We start from the raw sequence: 14,768 nt of genomic DNA on the forward strand, positions 1-14,768 counted from the left end.
CGCTTTCCATCGGCAACTTCAGCTTCCTGGGGGGCGCGTGGTTGCCATACCTTGTCTCGCAGTCGCCGAAGACCTTGATGCCTCATGCTAGGAGTACGACAGGCTTGTAGCGCATGCGACATCGTATTTTGACTCTTGAGGCAAATCCGATTCATGCTGCCGGTGATGTCGAATGATGTGATTATGTCGGTTGTTGATGCCGATTGTACGCTAGACGCGACTCGACGATTAGGTTTACACACCTGGGTAACCTAGCACGTGTTTTCGCGGTTGCTTTTTCTTCTTTATACTTTGTGTATATACTCGGAGTAGGCGCGCGCGTGGGTCTAGACAAGAGTCAAACTTGTTTGCACTCGTATTCGACTATATTCAGCAACTTCACCGGTACAACGACCCGGCCATACAAAGTCCTTTGATGCGGATATCTCTGATGTTGACACCTGGGCAGTTGCCAAGATGGGTAGGCGTGTGGAAGGCGGGCGGAGGAGATACCCGCAGATCCCACAACCCCATACAGACATCGCTTTCGCGTCCCCGAGTAACCCGTGGACCGCGACTGCGGACGTATCACACCGACGGGCAGCCCTGTGTAGCGAAAGAGAAGGTACATGACACAACCACCAAGCTTGCCTTTAGCCTTGAGAAAGTGAGGCTCCCTCAACGGTAGCCGCGTCGGTAGGATCTCCAAGGCGTTACTAGCAGTGTGACAGGAAGATGTGCTCAGATCCGCCTTGCAAGCCAAGTCCCCATCCAGGCCATCAACCCCAACAGCACATGCAGTCGCAACACCGGTCGTCGAATCAGTATCCCACGCAGGCGAAACGTTGACAAGAAAAGTAACACCAACCGCGCTGTGCTTTCCCGCTGACTGAGTCTTCGCCAATCGAACGTTTGCTCCCTCACCGATTAGACAGGCAACGCATCGGCTAGAGGCAGCTCCCACAGGAAAGGCCACCTACCGCGTTACTGCAGCCGAAATTGTAACGGGATACCCCGCAACGGTTCATAGGTGAGGGAAATGCAAGATGCGCATTATGCGCCTATTATTAACATTGTCTCAGCTGGCATGCTGCATGTACACCGGTGGGTGGTGAGTGTTGAGTATGCACGATAGGGCCTTTTGACTCCGATTCCTGTCGACGATTGCTTATCGCAAACAATTGCATGGCGACTTGGAGACGTTCTCCGGCATGCCACTTTGGTGACGATAGCCGGTAAGCAGCTAGGGTCTGGGGTGCAGATAGTGGTATCCGGTGCGGGAGGGGCCCCTGACCCAGCTCTAGCTGCAACATCGAAACGCGCATACAGTGGAGAACCTGTACGGGCGGAGTAGAGTGAAGACACCCTGGAATGTTCTGAGCGTCTTCTTTGCGCGTCTCATCGAGCGTGCAATCTCGGTCATGATCTCCCCGGCTTCGGTACGACTTGTACTTTCGCAGTGACTGCTGCTTGTGCGCTGAGCAGCGGCTGTCGGGCACATTTCGGTGACGAACCTCTTGTTCGTGCACGTATCGCGACGAGCCCCAAAGAGGATCGAAGGCGCAAGCGAACGGCTGATACAACTCGGCCCTTCCACTGATGACGCTCGGATTTCTTCACGACAAGAGGTCCGAGAGATGTGTCGTGCATGGTGTTGAGGAGACTGTGTCAGTTCTCAGTTTACATGGCATGATGAGACGATGCGGCTTGTCCTTCCAATTCAATCAGAGACCTTGTCAATCGTTAGCCTCATTCGTTCCAATAGAGCTTGTCCATGCCATGGTTTTTCGGCCGTACTTTCAAGAAATCGGTTTGCATATTCGCAGCTTTTGCTATGTGCTGTCCGGGTTACCCTTCGAAGGAGCTCGTTACACAACGTCGGACCCCTCAGCGGTTCCGGATCTGTCAGACCGCAACTTCGGAGCCTTGAGCGCAGCGGTATGCCTGCACCGCGCATGCACAATATGTGATATCCACATAACGAGACACGGCTTCTGTCGATGTTCGAGACAGTGCAGGGACCTGGTGGGGCTTTCGCGATGGCGAAATCTGCTCAAGCATGAGCGACCTCGCGATGCCTCGCATCGACTAGTCAAGGCAATCACAACACCTCGCTTGTCGACAGCGACAGTGCCCTGAACACCTGCAGCTGGAGTTTCGTCCGGGTCGTCGCAGCGGTCAGCGAGCCGTGCGAGGACGCCGACATGGTACCTTGATGCCCAACGGACGATCAAGGCCGGCCTCAAGACGGACCGCACATTGTGAGATACGGCCGAGATGCCAATACACGGCTTATACGCCGGGACCGCTTCGCACATCATAAGCAAGTCATCCAAAGCCAAGGCTAAGTCGTTCTGACTGTGGTGATGCCCAACGCAAGCGACGAAATGTGGAACTGAGCACATTGCGAAACTGCAGTCCTGGATCCTCGTGGGTTGTTGTGGAAGCGAGGATGTGTGGCGGAGTCAGACAGATGTCGTGCAGTAGAGAGGCCGATGACCCACTGTTAGAAAGCTTGACTAGACGCGAGACGTACTGAATTGTAAACTCGTTTCGAAGTCGTTGCGAATTTCGAGATGGCTGCAACGAGAAGTCTGTGGTAGGCAGACTCGATGAGAAGATTAGTGATCGAGTCTGTAAATCCACAATGGCGGCAGCCCAACTGAAGAGGCCATGGTGATGTGGCGTAGACATATCCACTAGACTTCTGTTTGGCGTAAGAGGAAAGAGCACGTAAAGAGAAGAAGAGGTTTTGGAGAATACGCATACAATGAGGTAGCTGCTTCCAAGGTTGGTAGTTCCTTCCTCCAGTCTGTGAACCACTTCGTCATCTCACCAATCGTCACTTCCTAAAGTCATCAACGGCCGACCACTACAAGTTTCCTTCCAGTTCTATCACCACTTCTGACTCCACTCCTAAACCAAGTTGTCAAACTCGCAATAGCTTCATAGCAATCATATACCCGTGCTAGTCGCATTCCCATATCTCAATTTCTATTTCCGAACCTCAGCTTTGCTTTGGCAAGTGCAATGCGCACCCAACACATGGCAGTGTGGGGAAGCAGGAACGCCATGTCGTTCTGTGCGATTGTGACTCCCACGAGCTTCGACTGCCTATCGGCATGCCCACAAGCACGGAGCGCGAACGCCATACTATGAGTATCGTACTACCATCAACCTACGCGAAGAACTTTGAGTCTTTCGCCAACGTCTGTCACCTACACCACCAATATCATTACCTACGTTATCATGGCTCTGTAGATATACGCATCACGCAAAGGAGAAGTAACACACTCTACCGCAACCGCAAAAGGCATGAAGACGAGAAAGAACAACCATGTACCGCTACACTTCCGCACCTCCCTCCCACCACTCACACACCTGCCTGCGTCCTCCCCATTACCCGCACAACCTCACCTCGCGTTCTTACGACACAACTTACATGTCCAGACCCTACCCGTACACAGAACCACGTCGCTACAATTCCTACTACGAAACCTCGTACGCACGACCCAGTACAGCTTCCAGACAAAGCACTTCGTACAGACCAAACACTTCGCACCGACCCTCTCAAACAGAATATTGGAGATACGTCAAGCCAGTTCAAACACAGCAGCCAGAAAGACCACCGCGCAAGAGCAGTCTCAAGAAAACGGAGGGCAGACACGTTCATTTCGATCTGCCGCCTGCTCAGGGGACGTCGAGCAGGACGGTGAGGATTGCGGAGGAGGAGAGGCAGAGGGAACGGGAACGTGTTAGGGCGAGGGAGAAGGAGAGGGAGAGGGAGAAAGATCGAGAGAGAGACAGAGATAGAGGAAGAGAACGGGATAGAGAAAGAGAAAGGGAAAGGGAGAGCAGATACATACCACCACTACCTCGACCCCCCACCCGACACTACGACACCAGCGACAAAATGCCTAAGAAGCAATACGCCACCTACTCCCACTCCTTCGAATACGACTCCCAACTCCACCACCGAGAAAGATATCGTTCTTCTACTCCGCCTCAACGAACCAGTTTACCACGATCAAATTCCTACTACACCCACGCCCACCAATCCCCCCACCAATCCTCCCAGCCTCCCCTCCACTATCCACCCTCCTACTCCTACCACACCCCCCTCCCCCCAACCCCAACCGTCTACATAATAACCTTCGCCACGGACCTCACACCCACAGAATCCACGCGCGCCGCCCTCCTACACTCCCAACTCCCACACCGCACCCCACCAATCCCGCACCTCTACACCATCGACGCGCGCACCGTCCGCCCTCCCTCACCAGCGCTGTGTAGAGAATACTCAGGCGTGAGTCCACGCATCCAAGACATCGTTATGGAAGACGAGCAGGCGAGGTATGCGGCTAGGAAAGCTGTGGAGAGGGTTGTGCGGTTTGGGGAGGCGCAACGAAGTAAGACTCGAGGGAGAGAAGGAAGAGGAGACAGGGAAAGGGGGAGAGATGGAGGGGGTAATGGGAGTGGGAGTGGGAGGGAAATGGAAGTTAGTCTGAGTGTGTGTTGCCACTCTGGTACACATCGCAGCGTAGCGATTGCGGAACGCATCGCGCAGTGTGTTAAGAGTGAAGCGGGGAGGAGGGGGTGTGAAGAGGGTGTTAGGGTTGTGTGTCGCCATGTTCATCGGGTTAAGGGAAGGAGGGATCCTTTTTGATGGGGCTGTTGTTTGTTTGATGTGGGAGGAGAGAAGAGGGAGTAGACGGAGAGTGAGTGTTGGGTTGTAGATTGGATTAGAGAGCACGAGAGAGATGAAAATGGGGTGGTGGATGGTAGAAGTTGGAGCGTGATACCCTAGACTATTGTACACCGGGGAAATTGGAATTGGAACTTCGTATTCATTCTTCTTACATGGTACTTGCCAAAAATCGCTATACTCCTAAATCGGCTGTGTGAACCCAGTCCACGTAGCCAGATACATCGATACCCAAAATCTCTCGACATCAATCCTTTCTTCCCTGTTTACTTTTCGTACATTCCAACCCTCCTATCCTTTCTCTACGCAGTCTTCTTCTTCCCAATGCTAGTATCAATGCTACCCACGACCCACGTAACAGCAAACACGGCAAACATGCCCAGCGTAATAACAACCGGCTTCCTGTATCCAGCGGTCCAGGGGTAATCGTACGTGACAATGAGATCACGGTCTCTGAACTCATCAACCAAGTTAATAGCCGTGAGTTCGAGTGTGGTGCGACCAAGAGTGTCCATAAAAGTCTTGTGGAGGCTAGTCTCGTTGCTGACGATAGGCACAGTGGTGGAGAACTTGACATTCTTCGCGCCTTCGGGGAGGATAACGCGGAGGTTTACGCGGCCGTAGGAGATGCCTTCGCCGGAGCGGGGGCCCTCGAGGAAGGGCACTTTGAGCGCGTAGGTGTCGCCTGTGGAGAGCTTGCGCAGGTATGATGATAAGTCTGCGTTCCAGCCAACGCGGAAGCTGTACTTCCAGGTTCCGAAGACGGGGTAGCGCGGCTTGAGTTCTAGGAGGGCTTCTTTCTTGCCAGGGCGGAACTTGGAGGTCGAGACGTTGCCGATGTCGTCGGTGAAGTAGGGGTCGACGGCGCCGGGGGCGAGGGGGAGAGCGAGGCCCTTGAGAGCGAAGGTAGGGGGGTTGAGGTAGGACTGGCGCTGCCATTCTACGCGCGAGAAGTGGTTCTTAAGGCCTGCGCCTTGGTTGACGAGCCAGTAGCGCTCCTCAGATGCCAGGTTGCCGCCCCAGTGCGAGACCTCGATGTCGCGCTCCAGCAGTGTCGCGTGGGTGACGGGCTTGGTGAACTCGTAGCGCACGCTTACGGCCTGCTGGGCGCCTGCGGGCACGTTGTTGTAGAGACCGTATGTGAAGGTCGAGCCTTGCTTCTGAGGGTCGGCGGTCTGCTCGTCGTTGAGCTCGGAGGGAAGGCTCGTGTAGTCTGGCACATCGCTGTTGGGGAACTTGACCTTGGTTCGCTGCTTCTCGGTGAGGTAGGCCGAGGGTGCGTATGCGCTGAAGTCGTATTGAATGTACTGCTTGTCCGTCTGGGCGATCTGGGCGGGGACGGGCTTCAGAGCCGAGGCGATCGAGTAGGAGATGCTGATGGTTTGTTGCGCCTTGGATGCGAGGGGCTCGGGGAGGTAGATCTTGTAGAACTCGACGGAGCTGTCCCGGTCAGTCTCGACAAGTGATATCAATTGTGCCATTACCTACCTCTCTGCATCGAAGCCCACCACCTCGACCTTGAAGATGCCCTTCTCAGCCGCCTTCTTGTCTCTTACTTCGAACCCTCCGACTTTGGATAGCGTGCTCGAGTCGAATGGCAGGTAGTATTCTGATTGCGCCTTGTCGTCAATGTTCTCGATTATGACATTGATCGTCTCCCTGACGTATGCCTTGTCCAGATTCGTCGTCCGGACTAGGTTGGCATTCTTGAACACCTGCGGTGGTGTAAATGTGCTGGGTAGCACTTGCTTGGATAGCAGCGGTTGTGACAGGTTGAGTTCGGCGCTCGCGAAGCTCGAAAGCGCTGCTATGCAGCTCGTAAAGAGGACAGACCTCATTGTTGGACCAGCAGTCAAGCTATCCAGTCATATATGAGGTCGGTGGTGAGGGAATTGGGTTGGCTGGCGGGTTGGGCAGTCGGTGGACACGCGGCGGATGTTGCGTCGTAGGTGTTCTCTTCGGAGTTCCCTGGCACCTCCGCGTCTTGGCGCGACAGCTCGAGCTCACCCCTCCATGTCTAGCTATCTACCCACCCTCACTCTCCCACGTCACTATGAGACTTCTAGCACGTTCAATTGGTCGGCCGCGGATATCTGCCAGTCGCCATGGCATCGCGACTGTATCGGGAAAGCGCCATTTGACCAACAATGGCTTCTTCCGCGTCTCGGAGGAGGTGCGCGAAGCTCTACACACCAAAAAGCCCGTCGTCGCGCTCGAGACGACAATCTACACCCATGGTAGGAATAAAATATGTGTAAGCGCATCGCTTGCTAACTCACGTGACAGGCTTTCCCTACCCTGAGAACGTAGCCCTCGCATCCCTCCTCGAAAGCGTAGTCCGAACGAATGGCGGCATCCCAGCTACCATTGGCATTCTAGACGGTGTAGCACGTGTAGGCATGGATCCAGAAGAGCTGATCAAGCTGGCTTCTTCTGCTGGTAACCCAAACACAATGAAGCTCTCGCGACGAGACCTCGGCTATGTATGCGGTATGCGACTGACCGATAAGTCCTTCAATGGCGGTACAACTATATCAGGCACTATGCTGCTCGCTCACCTCGCTGGCATCAAGATCTTTGGAACAGGTGGCCTTGGTGGGGTTCATCGCGGCGCTGAGTCAAGCATGGATATTTCTGCCGATTTGACAGAGCTCGGCAGGACTCCGGTCACCGTCATCTCTAGTGGCTGCAAGAGCTTTCTCGACATACCACGGACGATAGAGTATCTTGAGACCGAAGGCGTGGGCGTAGGAACCTTCGCCGATGGACGAAAAGGCAATGTAGACTTCCCTGCCTTCTGGTCGAGGGACAGTGGAGTCAAGAGCCCGACGACCATTGCGGATGAGATCGAGGCGGCTGCTGTCATATGTGAGTCTTCAAACCCTCCTCTCTGACCTGATTCTGATATCTTGCAGATGCGCAACACGCACTCCAAATCTCATCTGGTCTCCTCTTCGCCAACCCCGTTCCTACCGATTTCGCTATACCCAAAGATGAAATGGATGTAATCATTGCCGAAGCTCTGAAACAAGCTGAAGCAGCCAACATTTCCGGCAAAGACAACACACCTTTTGTGCTTGCCAAGATCAAAGAGCTCAGCAAGGGCAAGAGCATACCTGCCAACAGAGCCCTCATAGAATCCAACGTGAGACGAGCCACCATCGTAGCTCGAGAGCTTGCCATACTTGAAGCAAAGCAGGGAGAAGCCCAAGGGTGAGCCAGCACTCTTGTTGCTTAATGTAGACTGGCACTGATGTGAGTATGCTAGACGAACTTCCTCTTACTTCACTCCTGTTCAGTCTAGTCCTGCGTCAACTGCAGATGGGCAGTCGCAGAATGCAACTCCATCGCCTCTTGAGCCTCCTTCCACTCCAGTCTCGTCAATTTCATCTGCCATCGAGTTTCAAAAAGTCCCGGATGTAGTCGTTGCAGGTGCCCTCGCGGTCGACTTTTCGTGTGACTATGCTCCATTCACGGCTTCTGCAAGCCAAACAGAACCACTACCTCACACCTCGAACCCAGCAGTCATCACCCAAACACTCGGAGGAGTAGCACACAACATCGCAAAAGCCTCTCACCTCCTCGGCTCATTCGTCCATCTCCACAGCGCCGTCGGCGACGACCTGAGCGGCCGCGCAGCCCTCAGCCAGCTGCAATCAGAAGGCATGCCAACAACCGGCATCAAAACCCTGCCAGCCCCATCCCGTACAGCCCAATACGTCGCCATCAACAACACAAACAAAGACCTCGCCCTCGCCATGGCCGACATGTCAATCCTCGAAACCATCCCTGTAGAAACCATCCAAGAACTAGCGACCAGCATCTTCACCACCACCTCCCCCCGCCCCAGAGTCTTCGTCACAGACGCAAATTGGTCGTCACCCGCTCTACACACTTGGCTCCAAGCTGCCCGTCACCCAGATACGACGACGATCTTCGAGCCTGTCTCTACGGCAAAGGCGCTGCGTATATTCCCTTCCACCTCCAGCGCAACTGCCACAGCGGCACAATCCATCTACCCCACGCCCCTCGCCGACATCATAACACCAAACACGTACGAACTCACCGCTCTCCACGATTTCGCTGCGCAATCGTCACTCTTCGAGTCACCGGAATGGTTTGGCGTGATTGATGCGCTGGGTATACCCAACGGCGGATTAAGAGTACCCCTCGCGGTTACAGTGGGAAGTGAGTTGGTGGACCAAGGCATCCCCCAACAAACCATCAAACTCCTCCCCTTCTTCCCTACCATCCTAACGAAATTGGGGAGCAAGGGCGTGTTGATGACGAAACTCCTTACTACCGACGCAAACGAATTGCACGACGAGAAGGAGAGGGCGTATGTGCTTGCGAGGAACCTTTCGTCGATGGATTCAGCTGGTAAAGATGGGAAAGGCAAGGGCAAGGGCGTTGGCGGTCTGTATATAAGACTCTTTCCGGTGGAAAAGGTGCTACAGCCCAGTGAGGTGGTTAGTGTAAATGGGATTGGCGACACATTCTGTGGGGCGGTTGCGCATGGTTTGGGTAGGGGAAGGGAGGTTAAGGATGTTGTGGGGTTTGCGCAGAGGGCGGCGGGGGAGAGTTTGAGGAGTAGGGAGGCGGTTGGGGAGGGGTTGAAGGCGTTGACACTTTAGGACTTTTCGTGTTATTGTGAACGAATGCACCTCTTGGCTATCATGTCACCGTCACATCGAGTACATACGCTGTTGATGTTCAACCCCCTGGCAGTGGACGACACTATGGATTACTGATCCTGCAGAGCAGCCAAGGCGGCAGTGCTGAACCCGCTAGATGGTAGATACATGCAGGGGGTAGTAGGTAGCCTTCAGAAAGCCGCCGACGGTACTAACCGCTGCCGTTGCATATCCTCCGCAATAAAGTCCCTGCGTAAATCTAAATCAACTTGGCAGGACACGGAACGGAGTTGATGTGGCTGTCATCCGGATCGGATGTCAATTAGGACACCGACATCCGCCAGCGCCGCCGAATTAGAGAACGAGGATTGCAAAGCACTGACTTCACGTATGCAAGTTTCATTCGCGTCTGCCTCACGATAGGATGAAGCGGCTAGTCATACGGTGTCGTTTGTAAGCGATGGCAGTCCCGTAGTTGTGGTAAGACTCTAGGCACTGACTAGCATACTCCGTGGCCCTGGGTGTAGTTATACACTTAGCCGGATGTGGCATATTGTATAAGCAAGAATGGTAACGGTATAGGGTTGTACCATGCTTCACGTTCTAGCTTGGTCGCCTTGTCTGCTTGTCGGTGAGATGGAATCGGCCCTCTGTAGATTGAATGCTTATGGTCATGGCTTCATTGTATCCCGCGATGGAAGAACGAAGAGCATATATAAAGCATCGTAGACCACCTCGAAGCTTCATCAACACCAGCATCGTACATCAGTGTATAACAGTTACTCAACACCTTTACTTACAACTTACCGAACGTTACGTTTCCAACAACATTCCTCCAACCTCGAAATGGCACCCGAACAAAAGCCAAAAGGATACCGATGGGACATTATCACAGCGGAAGAACTGCAATACGCTCCACCCTACTTCCAAGACGTCCCCGAAACCACCACCGAGGTAGAGTGCAAGCTCAGCGGCACATGGCCCAAATGGCTCCATGGCTCCTTCCTCCGGTACGGGACCCTACACTATCCATCCCATCCATCTCACCGCAACTCCCAATTAACACCAACAACCACAGAGTCGGCGTAGGCCGTTTCACAGTCCCCACCTCGGAAGACGACTCCACACCCCGAGTCATCATCCAGCACCTCTTCGACGGCCTGGCCCTACTCCACAAATTCCGCATGACGGACGGTCGCGTGTACTACATGAGCCGGTACACTTCCAACGGGATCACGAATCAAGCAAAGAAAGACGGCTACGTCAAGAACTCGTGGGTGGGACCGAATCCCAATACGCCTCTTTTCGAAGCCCAGGATCCGTGTTCGAAATTACTTGGGGCGCGTGTAAGTCTGATCGTTTTATATTCTATGTCATGCGGATCTATGAGAAGTGATGGGAAGGCTAATGAAGAGTGGATGTAGCAAACGGTTTTCCTGCCCCATGAATCCATCGAACCAGACGCTCTTAATGTTCATGTCCAGCCGAGACGCGGTATGCATTTACCGGAGGATAAGAATCCGAATTCGAGGGGTGTCAAAGCGGAGGATCCAGCGACACAGGAGGTAAGACAACCCCCATCTCCATTCCATGCCAAAAGAAACCCACGAAGCTCACAAAAAGACATAGATCCTCGTTCACACCGACTGGAACTGCATGCAAATCTGCGATGCAAAGACGCTCGAGCCAAAGCGCTTACTCTCCCATGCGGTCATCGATCCCGAGCTCGCTGGAACAGGGTGCTGCGCCCATCCCGTTCATGATCGCAAGCGAGGAACGACGTACAATTACTTGATCGATGCGGCGGGGGTCATGTATATTTTCGCGCTGGATGTGGTGGCGAATCCGGCGCGTCTGTTGTGGAAGTCGCCGCTGCCGTGTAAGCCGTGCTACACGCATGCTCTTGCTATGACGGACAAATATGTTGTGTTTGTCAGGAACGTAAGTAGTAGTTCCGAAGGGGTGGATAGGCGGTATGTGGATCGAAACTAACATGCCGATAGCCTGTTATATTGGATCTTAGTGATCCGAGCAAGACCCTCGTCGAGGCCATGGTATGCGAGCACGAATCGCCTGTGTACTTCTACGTTCTAGACAAGGCCGACGGCAAGGTGTACGTCTCTCCTATTCCTTTGTCTCCAAATTCCCCCAAACTAACACCTCCCAGCATCGCATCCTACCAAGTCCCAAACTTCTACTTCTTCCACACAGCCAACGCCTACGACTACGTCGACCCCAAAACAGGGCACACAAACGTCCATGTCGACATCGCTAGCTACAAGGCCGAACACTACCCGTACCACGAGTACGCCATCTCGAACGTCATCAACCCGCTCAAGCCCTACCAAGTCGGCCGTCTCGTCCGCTACGAACTCGCCGCCGTCAACACGCGCGATCCCGCCGTCGTCGCCCGCGGCACCGTCAAAGCCGCCATCCCAAACATGATGGCCGAACTGCCACGCATCTCCAAAGCCGCATCCATGGACCCAAACTACCGCTTCGTCTACGGCGTATCCGGAAACGGCATTGCCGCGCCGGGCACAGATGTTCCTATCGGGCGTCTCGGTAACGGCGTCGACATGCCTCATGCATCTTTCTATGGCCACCTCTTCAAGTCTGATTGGCGGACTGGCACGTTTAAAGCGTGGGTGCCGCAGAATGGCGAGAGTTGTCCTACGGAGCCGATTTTCATTCAGAGGCCTGGTGCGGTGGATGAGGATGACGGCATTGTGATTACGATTACGATTAATAAGGAGGGGACGAATAGTATTCTTGTGGGGCTTGATGGAAAGACTTTCGAGGAGGTGGCGAGGGCGGATATGCCGCAGGTTTATGCGCTCGGGCCGCATGGGTCGTTTGTTGAGGGCGATTTTGGGGTGGTGAGTCGTATGGGGCGGGAGGTTGAATGAGTTTCCTTGGGTAGAGCGTATGGGTTTGCAACATTGCTGTCCATTATCCTGGAGAGGTCCTGATCTGGTATGAAGTGCAGAATGTCAATACGATATTCGAAGATGTAGAGGCTCGTCAGTTTAGTTTACGATCTTCCTCATTCGGAATGAGGCTTTTGCTTCCTTCCTCTGGCTGAAGTCGCGCGGGTAATGACACAATGATCGGAGATCATGAATACGTTGCCGTGTATGTTGTAGCTGGAGTGCAGGGCTTGCCTTTTGATCCTCGTAAGTCTAGAAGCAGCTCGGAGCCAATCACCTGGAATGTACATCGTCTCTCATATTGTTGTCTTGATTGCGACAATCGGAGCTGGTAGCGGTACATCCATGGCCTAGCTTGGGTTGATCCCTGAACCAAAGCATCGCTATCACATAGCTAACCGGGTCTCCATGCTTGCGATAGCCGTTCAACAAACTGGTAGCCTACCGTACTCGAAGCAAATACCCCGCATTTGCGCACGATCCTATAAACGTAAGGGGTCGCTTTGTTCAACCCTTGCATGCTCCCACATTGCTCTCAATCTTCGGTATCTCATCGTGCAAAAACCTTTCAGACTTTCGCATCTAGCTTTGACACGTCCTACGCGTCTACAACATGTCCGTCGTTGTCACTCAGGCCTCCCATTCCGGCTGCATGGACGATGAGCTGGCTGCTCTGGCGCTGCAGCTCGAGGAGCTTGGTGTCTACTCCGATTCTGGCAAAGGGAAGCATCCCATGGACCAACCTCCCGATATCGACCTTGCCTATCGCCAATTCCAGGAAGAGCTTCAAGCTTACACGAACTTTCTTGCCGACCAAAAGCTTGCTCAGAGCATTGGCGCTGCTGTCCACTCTGACAGCATTGCCATTGGAGACCTTACCCACCAAGATGTTCAAGCCCATGAAGACCGCCGTTTTGCGCTGGAGTTGAGCAGCAACGACCCTGAGATTGAAGCCCCGCCTCCAGTTGTGCACGGCGATCTTCAAGGTGAGGTCTACGACTGGATGTCTACCGTATCCGGAAATATCGCTGCTACCTCAGTCGTCGAGTTCTCCGATGATGAGACAGAGGCCGGACCGTCTATGTCCTACTTGGAGCGCCAGGCCGATATCATCAGAAAATTATCGACGGAGTTCAAGTGCTGCACTTGTCTGGACCGCTTCCCCCGCGCCTCCATGGTCAAAGCAAAATGTGGCGATCGCTACTGTGTTGGTTGCGTGAAGGAACTCTTCATGCGGTCAACAAAAGATGAGGTTCTGTATCCTCCTAGGTGTTGCAAGCAACCTATTCCGCTTGACCTGGTCGCCAGGCACATGGCTCCGGACGAACTGACTATCTTTGAGCTGGCGGTCGTGGAATACGCCACGCTCAATAAGACGTACTGCAGCAACCACGACTGTAACACCTTTATTGTTCCCGACAGTGTTGAGCCTGGTACAAACCGCGCAGTGTGTCCCAAATGTGATACGGACACCTGTTCTCTCTGCAACAAAGCCTTCCATGGGGAGACTGACTGCCCTGACGACCCGGCGCTTCGACAAACTCGGGAGTTGGCACGCCAGATGGGATGGCAGACCTGTTATTCCTGTGCCCGAGTGGTGCAGCTGCGAAGCGGTTGTAACCATATGACGTGAGTCGTTGTCGCTTCTTAGGTGTAAGCTATACTAACTCGTCGAAGATGCCAGTGTAGTTCTGAGTTCTGCTACGAGTGTGGCACGCGCTGGAAAGAATGCCGTTGCCGTACGGCAGATCCCAATCGCATCGTAGAGCGTGCAGAAGAGATCGTGGACCGAGACGCTGGACCGAACATACTTCCTGATGAGTGGCGTCTGCGTGTTGACAGGGTAGCTGCCGAGTTGCAGGATAATCATGAATGCGAGCATTCGCGACGCTTCCAGCGCGTTTTTGATGGCGCGCCGAGGAGAGGCTTCAGATGCGAGATGTGCGATGCACGCCACCACAAGTACATCTTGCAGTGCCGCTACTGCTATGTCAACGTCTGCGAAGACTGCCGTCGCAACCGTATCTGAGGACGACCTTGAGTCGCTGTAACAACTCTCATCAATCGCTACATCTCTGTTATTGGGAACGTTTCCACTCCTTTGATGTCCATCACCAAACGGACTTCCACTCATTAGATTAAAGTAATTCAATCAGGATCTTATCTGCCAATTAGCCTCGTGTTCCGCAAGGTTTTCTTTGTTCTCGTATCCGCCAGGGAGCAAGCGAGCACTCATATCCGGGTAATTCGACGGTACCGTATAAGTCGAAGGCATGACTCTCTCTGTCAGGACATGCAATAGACAACACATTAGAAATCTCTTCCAATCAATCCCTTCTCTTTCCGCAAGCGATGTTGCTACGTGCAGTCTTCAACCTCGTAGTGTTCGGCGCATGCGTTGCTGGCCTTCATATACGCAACGAGATCCGACAAACCGACTGCGACGAGCTCGGAAACTATCCTCCGTACACCGGACCGTGCGAAGTCGAAAGTAAGCGCATATATGAGTCTCCGGCTCTC

At 53.7% G+C, this 14,768-nt stretch overlaps 4 protein-coding genes across 4 annotated transcripts; 3 read left to right on the plus strand and 1 right to left on the minus strand.

Moving 5' to 3' along the window:
• Positions 1 to 4,986: 4,986 nt before the first annotated feature.
• On the minus strand, positions 4,987 to 6,522 carry J4E86_010143 (uncharacterized protein; the record flags this gene model as incomplete). Its single annotated transcript, XM_051450643.1, has 2 exons — positions 4,987 to 6,124; positions 6,173 to 6,522. 2 exons carry the CDS (start codon positions 6,520 to 6,522, stop codon positions 4,987 to 4,989), a joined length of 1,488 nt encoding a protein of 495 aa, XP_051298158.1.
• A 215-nt stretch (positions 6,523 to 6,737) lies between these two features.
• J4E86_010144 (uncharacterized protein) lies at positions 6,738 to 9,318 on the plus strand (the record flags this gene model as incomplete). The annotated part of the gene is made up of 4 exons (XM_051450644.1): positions 6,738 to 6,921; positions 6,971 to 7,552; positions 7,600 to 7,897; positions 7,989 to 9,318. 4 exons carry the CDS (start codon positions 6,738 to 6,740, stop codon positions 9,316 to 9,318), a joined length of 2,394 nt encoding a protein of 797 aa, XP_051298159.1.
• Positions 9,319 to 10,164: 846 nt separating this feature from the next.
• Positions 10,165 to 12,227, plus strand: J4E86_010145 (uncharacterized protein; the record flags this gene model as incomplete). Its single annotated transcript, XM_051450645.1, has 6 exons — positions 10,165 to 10,328; positions 10,397 to 10,664; positions 10,743 to 10,883; positions 10,948 to 11,259; positions 11,322 to 11,431; positions 11,486 to 12,227. 6 exons carry the CDS (start codon positions 10,165 to 10,167, stop codon positions 12,225 to 12,227), a joined length of 1,737 nt encoding a protein of 578 aa, XP_051298160.1.
• A 634-nt stretch (positions 12,228 to 12,861) lies between these two features.
• On the plus strand, positions 12,862 to 13,876 carry J4E86_010146 (uncharacterized protein; the record flags this gene model as incomplete). The annotated part of the gene is made up of 2 exons (XM_051450646.1): positions 12,862 to 13,659; positions 13,697 to 13,876. 2 exons carry the CDS (start codon positions 12,862 to 12,864, stop codon positions 13,874 to 13,876), a joined length of 978 nt encoding a protein of 325 aa, XP_051298161.1.
• Positions 13,877 to 14,768: the final 892 nt, after the last annotated feature.

This window comes from Alternaria arbusti (assembly GCF_024043155.1).
Source record: "Alternaria arbusti strain BMP 1465 chromosome Unknown scaffold_20, whole genome shotgun sequence".
NCBI lineage: Eukaryota > Fungi > Ascomycota > Dothideomycetes > Pleosporales > Pleosporaceae > Alternaria > Alternaria arbusti.